Source organism: Triturus cristatus, chromosome 2_1 (assembly GCF_964204655.1).
Source record: "Triturus cristatus chromosome 2_1, aTriCri1.1, whole genome shotgun sequence".
Taxonomy (NCBI): domain Eukaryota; kingdom Metazoa; phylum Chordata; class Amphibia; order Caudata; family Salamandridae; genus Triturus; species Triturus cristatus.
This window is the reverse complement of record NC_140581.1, coordinates 841,914,259-841,926,418: the sequence shown is the minus strand read 5'-3', so window position 1 is coordinate 841,926,418 and position 12,160 is coordinate 841,914,259. Positions and strand designations below refer to the sequence as shown.

General features: G+C 43.0%; 1 protein-coding gene across 1 annotated transcript in view; it reads right to left on the bottom strand.

The window, feature by feature from the left end:
* Positions 1 to 12,160, bottom strand: part of TUT7 (terminal uridylyl transferase 7) — a 1,376,479-nt gene that overhangs the window by 111,734 nt on the left and 1,252,585 nt on the right. The window contains exon 25 of the mRNA XM_085632922.1: positions 6,027 to 6,355. Coding sequence (XP_085489048.1) covers positions 6,027 to 6,355 — 329 coding nt within the window. The remainder of the gene's footprint in view (positions 1 to 6,026; positions 6,356 to 12,160) is intronic.

Sequence of the window (12,160 nt, the reverse complement as noted above, 5' to 3'; positions counted from 1 at the left end):
ATAGACATCCTGCCAATCCAACACCTCCATCCATTCCCACAAGTCCATGGAGGGTATAATTTCGGCCAGGGTGAGTATCTTAAACTTGTCCTTCCAGAAGAAGTTGTTCAGAGGGCACAACTCTAGAATTCTAGAATGGGACTAAGGCTTCGTCCTTTTTTGGCACCAGGAAATGATGACCGTAACAGTACCTCCTGATCTCAGATGCCGGCACCCCCTCCCTCTCTATTGCTCCCTTGGCCAAAAGCACCTGAATTTCATCTATTGACAAGTGGCCCTCTAATAGGTTTTGTGGTATGTGTGGCATGTCCAGGGTATACAAGAGAAAGGGAATCATCATGTTCCATGATCTGGAAAACACATTGTTCGGATGTGGTGCTTCTCCAACAGGGGTTGGGGGGTAGCAGAGGATGAATTAAATTGCTTTTGTTGGGTTTGGGTAAATCATTCCCCATGAGGCATGGATAGGGTCCTCAATACTATTGGCTTGATCCCCGGACTCTACCCCGAAAGGACTGGGAGGCCTATTGATGATGAGGCCCGTATTAGTGCTGCCTCTGCTTGTATCTCCTCTTGAAGCCTCAAAAGGTGAGAGGCTGATAGAGGGTTTGCCAAAATGGCTGAGCTAGGTCTAAAGAGCAAGCAGTGGCCTTGCTCTCTCTGAACCATTCTAAGGCTGAGTTTGCCTTCCCTCTGAACAGCCTAGAGCTGTCAAAGGGCATATCCCTCAAGGATTGTTGTATGTCTTAAGAAAATCTTGTGGAGCAAATCCATGCATGGCACCAAAGTACCACGCTGTTCCCTTCTGCCCTAGTCAGTTGTGTCCAAGCATGAGGGAATTTAGTACTTTGTGCATCCTGAACATCCATTATAAGATGATGTAGGGTTGGTCAGGTGTCATCTGGGACAGCTGGCAATATATTTGTCACACTGTCCTACAAAGCATGGAAGTACCTATCCAGGAGGCAAGATGTGTTAACAGATCTTAGCGCACGGCTGGCGGAGGAATCATTTGCTTGTCAAATGTTTACATTCGTTTTGACTCTGTCAGGAGGGGTAAGACATTAGGGTTGAGGAGGATTGTCGATATCTATACCAGCAAGCTCTCCGGAGTGGGATCCTGCACTAGAAAATCCGGATCTTTGGGAGCAGGCATATGCCACTTGCCTATTACCTGGGCTGCAAGATTCTGGCTTCACTCAGGCGCCCACCAGTACACCACTCAAGGTCTAATTCAATGGCATTAGGGGTTCTTTGTTGGTTTGTCCAGGGTTGAAGACCTCAGTGAGGATATTCGTTTGAACTTCTGCTATGGACAGAGGAAGGTCCAAAAACCTCTGCCACTCTCTTGATCACTGTAGTGAAGGATGCGGATTTGTCTGTTGCCACATCCGGATTATGGCATGACAGACCAATGTCTGGAGAAGTGTCCAGGACACTGGCATCCTCTTGAGTCAATAATATGCTGCCTTCATCATAATGTGCATTGTCATTTCCAGGCTTATCATCATCAAATGGAGTACATGTAAAATAATTTAAATAAAATGTTGATCATCCGTACGATCTAGGTTCTTATCATATACCAAGTTTAATACTAACCTGTTGTAGATCCCCCTTGGGTAAAAAGAAAAAATGTAGTTCATACCCTTCTATAAACATTACTTTTAATGACTTCTGTGCATACATTTTTACATGTCCAACAAAAAGAACAAGCTAGCTACCATGCCATTCTATTGTCATTCATGTCAGTGAACTGACGTCTCAGAAAAAAACACTCTTTTTAAAAAAAGAACCCTCACCCACAAACCTAGTTGGTGGCATGCTTCATCATCGGGTTTCCACCTAAGGTGCAGAGTGTCCGTGGTGCTCATGTCGGCTCCCGGGCCGTCATGAGTCACAGTAGGCGTGTGCTCATGACGGCTGGGAGCTGTCCGAACTCCGCCCACTAATTAATTCGCCTGCACAGGCGGGGAATTAATCACGCGTGGGCGGAGCGGCAACGTTCGGACGGCTCCCAGCCGTCATGAGCACACGCCTACCGTGACTCATGACGGCCGGGAGCCGTCATGAGCACAGAAGGAGTTAAGGGTGGATATCCTAGAGGTAGTTTAAAAATTCACTCACAAATTCACCACAACACAAAGCAAAGAAACCAGCTCCGCTGTAATCAGGCGTCGCAGCACACTTAGATGCACTCTGCATCTTAGGTGGGAACTCAGTGATGAAGCTGCCACCAACTAGTTTGGTGGGTGAGATTTCTATTAAAAACACGTTTTTTTCCTGAGACATCAGTTCAATGACTTGGATGACAGAGTGGCATGGTAGCTAGCTAATTCTTTTTGTTGGCGTATCAAGTAAGGGAAGAGGGACAGGCTTTCTCTTTTCTCTTCTCGCTCTCCCTTTTGTTTAGAGCATACATTTTTACACACATAATTTTTGCATGTACAGTGTTTTTTTGACAATGCACCCCTTCGATGTGTGTCTAATTCTTTTATGATAAATTGAATTTTCCTATAGATCAATATACCCATATAGGTCTGTGTGTTAGTGGATGCCAAGTACATCTGTGTGAAATTCCAGAGGAAAATGTGGCCTAATAAGTGTGTTTCATGCATGTCACCCGAAGATGAACGATGTTGCATTTTATGAATCGTATCATCTACAATAGTCCAAACCTCATTTTACAGAGTTCATCTTGATGACATTGAATGAGATCATTAACCATTTAGGTCTAGGACAGGCTAGTAATTTGAAGTTACATATTCATAAAATAACATTCTGTCTATGTCAAATGTGTTCTCCCAACATGCCTGTTTGGGTCAAAAATGCCATTTTGTTTTTTTTCTTCGGTTATTATATTTGCAATTCTTTCAACAATTCAAGTGTAATTCTATGGTTTCCATCTTAAGCTCTAAATCTCACTCTCTTTTTTTCAACTCTGACTCCTCAGGCCTTCAAGTGGAAGAGACTGATTGTTTTATGGTATAGCAAAAGATGTACCTGAGAATATGTCAGAAATGAATATAGTAACATCATCTTTCCCTGGCTAAACCTGGTTTACAGTTTTCCTCTAGCAAAGAAGATCAGCAGCAGTGACTTCCATCAGTGTTTCACCAAAACCTCTTTCTCAGGTATCTTTGTTCACTATTCTGGTGCTTAAAGATTTCCTGTAAAGCCTAAGGAAAGTATTTGCCCCAGGCAAGAAATCATCTTCTTGCGACCTTAACATTGCACGTTCTAAACCGATATACCCCCTTTTAAAGCATAGGCATATGTGTGACTTACAATATCTCAGTTGGAAAGTTGCTTTTTTGGTGACTATAACATTAGCCAAAAGAGTGAGAGAGCTTCAGGCTCTATATACTCAGAACCTTTACTAGGTTTTCCATCATAATAAAGTCACTTTATGAACTCATCCTCCTTTTCTATCTAAACTAATTATGGATATCTTAGTTAGCCTATCATTTAACAACCTTTTACCCCGGATCCTACATCTCTGAGAGAAGTGTCTTCACACACCATGGCTGTTAAGAGGCCTTTATGTATGTAAATAGAAAAGACAAAAGATATACATAAAGATGAACAACTGTTTCTAAACTAGGGATGTGTACGTACAGGCTTAGCCTCTTTCAAACAAACTATAGCCAGATGAATATTCTTTGGTATTCTTACTAGTTATGAGAAAGCCACAAGGCCTTTACGTAGCAAGCCAAGTGCTCATTCTAAAAAGGAGAAACAAAGAGGGAAAACTCCTCTTGCTCTGATGAAAAATGGTCCCATTCCAGACCTTGTTTAAGCAGCTGCTACTTGGAGACTGGTCCACCCATTTGATACACATTTTTTCATGAACTCCGTTTCCAAACCAGTAATGTTGGTGTGTCAGGTTCACTACAAAAAGTACTTGCTTAAGAGTTTGTATGTGACGTGATAAGACATTAAGGGCCACATGTATCATAGGTCCATTATGCATTCCATAAATAGCTAATTTTAGGTAACGCTATTTAGGACATGCAAAATGGTATGTAAGAAAATAGTGATTCCCTAATAGCAGTTCCTACAGAGTCACAATTAGGGAATTGCAATTAGACAATGCGATTCAATTAGTTCCTATGGGCTGGCCCATAGATGCGAATGGTTTTGCATTACCTAATTGGTAATGGCAAATTAGGAAATTCAAAACCAAAGGTGCTTGGGAGCCTAAGGCCCCCCTGAAGCACCCTGAAAAATAAATGTGCAAATGCAAAGCCAGGAGTGGGTCCTCCGGTAAGGTGGAGGAGCATCACCCCACTGCCTCTCAGCACTGCAAAAAAGAAAATGATAACACAACGTTCTTATTTTATTTTTCCGTCCTGAGGCAGTTATGCGGGCGGGGCTGGGTTGGGCAGAGCAGGGGGGAGGAGTGGTGGCACTTTGTAAGTGCGCATAACTGTTCGGCCGGCTGTCTCGGGCCGGCCAAACAGTTATGCGCACTTTGCATGTTCTCCACCAGCTGTATTGTACAACCTGGGTGGAGAGCATGCCCAGGCTCCCAGTCCCTGTCTGAGCACGGAACCACAATGCTCAAACCAATCACACGCTGCATTGCAGCGTTGTGATTGGCTTAGGGGAGCCTGGGTGCTTCCTGCTTTCACAAAAGGAAGAGGACAGAGAGGACGGAGGAGAGGCGGGTGCCAGGCAGCTTTGCGCGGCAGGTAAGTGATTGCTTTTTTAAAATCCCCCCTTTCTGCCCCACTAATGCTGTCTGAGAGCGGGCGCCACTGTGTAAAGCAATCATATGCCCTAGGAGCAAGTGTGCATTTCATAGCACTTTGAAAAAAAAAAATGTGGGTGCTTTTTCAAAAACCTCTCATGGTTACCATTGACTTGAAGTCGATTGTCATAGCATTTTCTAAATGCTCAGTTTGCAATTAGGGAATGCTTGGTACATGTGTTTAGATAATCGCAAATTGCGATTCCCTATTTGGAGTTGCGAATTTAGGTATTCGCAACAAATTGCAATTACCTAAAATGCAATGCCAAAGGCCTTTCATATGAAAGGCTATTTTGCATTCGCACAAGGTCAAATTTTGTGATTTTCACAGCGTGCGAATGCAAAATCGGTTGATACATGTGGCCCTTAGTGATTGGCTAAACTTAATTCCAACTTTGTGAATGCTAGAGAGAATCCAATAGTGAAGAAGAAAATGTACTTATTTTTCATCCTAGTTCTTCACCATGGGTATGGTCTTTGAATTCCTAAAATCCCAGTGTGCCTCTTGGGTTTTCAAGTTTTTCGTTTTTGGACCTGCCCCTGTGGTTTTTTTTGTGTGTTTCCCATGCTCCAAAAGTGCCTCACGGACTCCATTAAGCCAGTATAGTCTTCAAAAGTTCTCAAATATTCAGGATCAGTTTTCTGTTTTTTACTGAGGTATGTAAAAGGACACTACGTCCTGCTTTTTATTTAAATGACAACAAGCTCAACATTTGTAAATATTGGCTAAATTGAATGTAAATATGTTATGAAGTGATTTAAGGGACTCTTGCGTGGTTGGTTATGGGTATATACAAGAGTAAAACTTATTTTGTTTAAAATTCAATAAACACATTTTTGGGAAAAATGTTATTTAGCAGTAGTGTTTTCAGCCCAGATGTACGGTTTTGTCACAGTTTGGCGTAAAACAAAAATAGCAAATGCTCCTTAACCAGGCATGTTTTCTAGTTATTTATAAATACATTTTAAAATGTGATCGTTGTGCAAACGTGTTACAGGAATTTACAAATGTGTGAAGTTATTTAACATTTTATCAATTCAGACAGAATCTCATTGACTATTTTAAGACAAGCCAAGCAAGTTATTCTACAAAATATATCCATAAATATCCATAACAACACAACTAAAGCACAAGTTCTTGATTTTGCAGGAATTAAGTAGATCCTAGGAAGTTATGAGTCTTAGTCAAATATGATTTTATACTCTCAACGGGCTGCTTTCATGTACTTGCTATTGGTATATTTGGTCAAAATCATAAATGCCTATCTTGCCATACCTGAAGGCCGATACTGAGGGCAAGCTTTCTTGATGTGTCCTTCCCGGCCACAGATAAAACAGTTTTTATCTTTGAAATCTCTGTCTTCTTGCCTCCTCCATCTATCTGGTGTGAATCTTGGAGAATTGTCCCTGCCAATTTCCTGGCCTCCCCATGCACCCTGCCGGTGCTTTGGTGGTGTGCATGGTGGCTGTATTTTTCCATCCCTTGCAGGCATTTCTTTATCTGAATTTTTGCTTGTAGTGTCCTTTTCCTGGTCATTCCTTTGCAGTCTTTTTTCAGGGTATCTTTGGTTCATATTACCTTCATTTTCCCACCTTCTCCTATGTCTGCAAGGGACGACAAGCAAATATCTTATTTAGGCAGCATAGAATTATAACTTATTTTTAATTGAATTTATAATGTAATACTTGAAAACAAATGAAAAGATAAACTTTTAACCATGCTCGGACTGCCAGGAATTATTTTCTGATATGGTAATACATCATGTTAAAAAGAATATTTTGTTTACCCAGCCTCCTAAAATCCAAAAATAACAGAAGTCCTAAGTCTTCAAAGAACACTATTGTGAGAAGTTGGCCTGATGTATGATGTCACTAGTTATAGTGTACACCTTATATCAGTCCAAATACCCTTATGGTGATTGGTTGTAAAGTCAACCTTATAGACCAGCTATCCTAGTGGTAGCATGGACAAGAGCAGTCTTAGGCTAAACTCTGAATGGCATGTGAAGCCAGCTGTGATACCATATATAATCCCTTGAATACCAAATGAAAGGACACCACAACAGATATATATATAAAATAAAGTGTATTTATTCTAAGCAAACCCTCAGCACTCTTTATGAGATTAGAGGTAAGTACAACACAGTCTTATTTAAGCATACATTAAGTCACACAGGTAAGTAATACAGTTAGGCCCTAGGGGCCACGCAAACCATATACTAAGTAAGTGGTATAAGAACCACTGTCACGGAAATAGAATAGGCCTAGGCCTAGGGAATCGCTGGGGCTACACTACACTAGCGTTAGTTAGGAAGTGGGAGGCCCACGGGATTCGTGTGCAGAGTGGAAACACTCACGCGTAATGCGTAAAAGTCAATAGCAATAGTACAGTTTAGAAAACGGTAGATTTAGGACACTTCCGGAGTACCTAGGAAGTTGAGACTTGAAAACTAGACACTAGGATAGTCACTATCCTGATGAGCACCGGAGTACCCAAGTTACCTAGCCCACAGGCTGCGGGTGCATAGGGGTGAAGATGCGTCGTTTTCGTCGTCGACTCCTATGGATGCCTGAAGAAAGATGCTGACAGGCAGTCAGTGAAGAGTGTCCGGTGGATCCCAAGGCTGGGATCAAGAAGAGAAGAAACCTGCAAGCAGAAGGGACAGAGTCAAGGTCACTAGCCAGTGACCACGTGGAACCAGGAAGGAACCAGGCGATGTCGTGAAGATTGCAGGTGAAGGTGAAGCTTGTCGCTGCAGCCAGGAGGACCAGGAAGCGTCGAGGACGACCAGGACCAGGAGGCGAGCTGTCCCACGAAGGCTCTTGCTGTCGGCGGCGTCGAAGTTGGACTAGGACTCACCAAGCCTTGGCAAGCGGAACCCACGAAGAACGAAGGACTTGCTTCTGGTGCAGACCAGGAAGGTCTGGGGTGCTTCTTCTTTGCAGAGAAGCGGGAGCCAGTCTGGAGGAGCCAAACCAGCGCAGAAGATTTCAGGGTGCGTCGTCACAAAGGCCACTAGCCAGCGGGCAAGCAACCGGACAGACGCGGCAAGCAGGAAAATGCTGAAGGGCCCCACGCAGGACTCGTGGAGTGTGGGGGGCTGATCTTCGGTGCAGATGGTGCTTGGGGTTGGGGCTTCTCAATCCCCGGTGCACAACTTCGAGGGTACCTCAGAAGCTGCGCTTTAAGTTACTAGCCACTTTTTCCAGGTAGCCGGTCCCACGTCGCTCGTCGCCTCCACGGATCTCAGCTCTGCTGTGGATGTGGATCAGGGTCGGAGAAGTCTGGAAGTCAAGGCTCTGGTCAGGCTCTGCAGTCGGTTCCTCGTAGAACGTGGGCAAAGCAAAGGGTAGTTTCTTGATGGTGCCTGTTTGCACAGGGTAGCAACTCCTTGGCTACAAGGGAGATTCTTCAGTCTTCTTCTTTCGTCGAATGTCGAAGGTCCAGAGTTTCTGTTCAGTTTTGCAGGTTCAGGATAATCTAATAATCTTGAGGCCCAACTCCCACTCTTATACTGATCTGGGGGGCTGGGATACCTGCTAGGTCACGCCTTATGGGTGGGACCTGGGAGGGGGTGGTTACACCCACTTCCCTTTGTCCAGTTTCGCGCCAGAGCTGGGGCTGGAGTGCCCCAGCGCCGGTTTGAACTGGACTATGCAAGGAACACCTTGTGTGCCCCAGGCATGTCTCATTCCTTTCAGCCCACCCTGCCCCAATACACTAAAGGCTGTCTGGGGAGGTGCTAGCACCTCCCCAAGCAGGAAACCTATTGTCCAGGCCTCCCTGGCTGGGATCACTCCCAGCTGCAGGAGGTCAGACTTGTGTCGTGGCAGCAGCATCCATTTTGTGATGCTGAGGCTTTGGTTAGAGATAAACAGCAAAGTAGGATTTTAACATGTCTCTCCCTCTAGAAGGGAGGGATAATATCCTCATCACCAGAAATGGTATGGGGGTATTATTCCAAAGTGTTAGACACCTTACACGACATGTTTTGATAAAGCCAAACCATAGTTACCATAACCGTTTAAGATTATAAGGCACTTTAAGAGTATATGGTAGGCTATATCATAGAACAGCTATAAGGACATGGTTCCGAAAGCTGCAGACAGGCTCAGCTCATGCTAGAGCACCATCTCACATGTTACCAAGCACTCTGCCTCCAGGATTGTTAAGGCCTGCCATAGGGGTGACTGATAGGTACACATGTGTCTATATATAAGGGTAGATATAGGCATACTATATCTAAGCAAGGGGTGATGACACGACCTTGCCCCAGCTGAGTGATCAGCCAGTTGTGTCTGATTGGAAGGCCAGACCAGGGGTGGCATAATACATGCTGCAGCCCCTGGGAGGCCTAGGGTACACCTATGCCCTGGGTACCTAGGGTACACTGTACAGGGTCCAATAAGGTGATCCTTACCAATTGGTTATGTACCTAGGGTACATGGAGTCCATTTTAAAGAGAGAGCAGACAGCCTGAGACCATGAATGGCAGGATCTCAGGCCAACTAAGTCGAAAAACCAGCTAGACACTAGGCAAAAAGTTGGGGGTAACCATAGTCAGATATCCACCTTCCTACAACTATCATCTCAGCTGTTGGGCACCGTCCCTCCTCTTTCTTTCTCTAGGTCATGTGATGTACCAGGAATCTTGCCTTTGGTCAGCGCTCTGTTGCAGCATAGCATAGCAAAATGTTTGCTCACTACATAAATCCCCTAACATGCATTGTCACGCGATTACTCTAGACTCCGGTTGAGTAAATTCATTTTCTTAAGTTGCCTTCTCTCCCTGAACACAATGACATATGACACACATTCATGTGCATGCACAAGCAGGATAATATTGTTGATACTCAGTTTTGCTTACACTACCACTTCGTAGGCATTCTATCAACACATCTTGAACGTTCTGGACAAGGGCTAAGTTAATCACGTAAAGAAGTTATTTGTTTCGGCTACTCAGCAACAGAGCTATCACAACAGAATAAACAATAGCGGTCTGACTGGGGCTTTGGCATGGTAATATGGATGATGCCATTATATATACACAACATCAAGCCTTTGCTTGGACAGAGGAGCATTTTGCTGGTCCTTAGAGGTCCATCCATGCCAGAATTTCAGCTCAGCTGATTCCTGTTTACCTCATGCGAGAGATGCAGTCCAGCTCATTGCCAAGACAGGCAGCTTGATGACACTTACCCACAGGTAACGGGGCGTTAGATCACCCTACAGGGATTTGGCAGATTCACTCACCCTAGACATGATAGGTTAGGATGTGCTAGGTAGGAGTACACTATATTACAGTACTTGCATGCAAGCATATATTCACTGTAACAAGCAAAATGGCTTAACTGTTTATCTTTTTCACCATTCTGGTAATGCTAATCACATTATTCCGTTTCCTTCTATATATTATTGCAGCACAAGTATTTTACTCAAAAATCACAATGCTTCAATAAATATTGAAACGCTTTACTGGGAATTTCTTGTGTATCTCTGTGGGTATGCATAAGTAAGTAAGCGAAAGGGTTCTAGATCTGTTACCACGATTTCCTTGGGGTGCCAGGGTTGTCATGTTCTGAGGATGCACATCCATTTGTTACCCTGTAAGGTTAGAGGTACAACTGGTGCACTGTGAGCTAGCAGGACTTCAGGCAACATATCCGAATGGTGTGCGTGGAATCAGTTTAGAAGAGTACTGATGGTTATGTTGTCCAACAAATGCACAGTTTTACTTGGGAAAGTATAAGCTGTACGACAGCATTATCTCACTACATTTGCCTTACTGGATGTTATGATGGAATTTAGATAATATAATAAGTTAATAAGTTGATTCAAGGCTAAACAATAGCAATATCCTAGCAAGTAATCATTACTGACCAAACAATTTCATGGAACCAAAGCTAAGTTTCATTAAGCAAGATATAGCTCAGTAGAAGCAACAAAGACATCAAATAAATCTAAGTGGAGGGGGACGTCCAAGCAGAGAGGGGCCCAACGTTGAAACTAATGAAGCAGATTATTCACCCAAGATGATGGAACAAGAGGTCAGTGGCAATAGGTTGTAGGCAGGAAGGTGTCACCGTGAAAGCATAGAAGAAAGGAGGCAGTAAATGTAAGTAAGAAATACATGAACAATTTCGCAAAGTTAAAAAATTATAACAAAGAAATAATTCCTTGAGATGTGGAAGAGATACTGAAAAGGCTTAAAATGAAAGAAGCAAGACAAAAATGAGTTGTATGAATCTATAGGAACTGTAAAGGTGTAAGACTTTATAAGGCTGTTACAAACATATGTGCACAAGTTGAAGAGAGTAGTTCTAAGACACCTGCAGTTTAGAAAAATAAAACCCCTCTTATGTTTTAAATAGAAACAGAGTAATGTACAAGCTGTTCACTGTCACTTGCCTTCTCATGGTCTAACAATCGTTATTCTCGGAACAATCCACTAGACAAGCAAATCAAAAGTATGACCTGCGTGGCCATGTTGGCATATGGACCACAAGTTAGTAAAATGTATGGAAAAGAGCCAGTTCCCTAAATAAAAGAGAACCGTATCTGCTGTACACTTTCCTTTGTGAAAAAGGAGAAAGCAGTGATGGGTCCAGGATAAATATAGGCCTACTTGTTCTCTTCTGAAATGTGAAGAATTAAAATAAATAAATAACTGAGCATACCTCTAGACGAAATATTAGTACAGTCACATGAGTAACTAAAATGTTTGCAATCTACCTGCATCACAGAGAGCTCTATTTTCAAATGACATAGGAAGGGGTTCCAAACACTTTTGTGGCTCATCAGCAGATTATATGTAGTGCAGACTGTGTCCACATATTTTGATCCAGGGGAGAGAGAGCACTATTCAGATTTTCCTTTCATCTGCCAAGTACAATGACACAGGCCTTTGCCTCAGTGTAGGGCACCAGACAGAGGGGGAAACAGATGCTCTCATTCATTGCAGTTTGAAAGACTAATTTACTTACCCTTGGTAATGGTACACAAGCTCTGCCCACAGATTACTCATCTTTGAGGTTTCCCAATTAATTGTAGTAAATCTGGAATGTTTTTAGAAGCAGTGGCAATTAATGGCTGGTGGTGCTAACACAGATGTGAACTCCTGATGTATTAACCTCGGAATTAAGGCAAAAAAGGAAATGCCCGAGCTGGTTATGTCACTTAACAGAGTCAAAAGAAGAAAAAAAAAGCTTTACCAAAGTATATTCTCCTCATCAAAATTTGGGGTGTGAATGAGTGTAGAGGAATCTATGAGCAAAAAATTGCAAATTGCAATGAACTTATTCTTAAAATGGCTACTTCTTCGCATAGATTTTTCATCTTTGAAAGATCCCCAGAACAACAAATACATTAGAAGGATTGTCTAGCAAGTTCCAAGAAAAGCAGCCTACTCC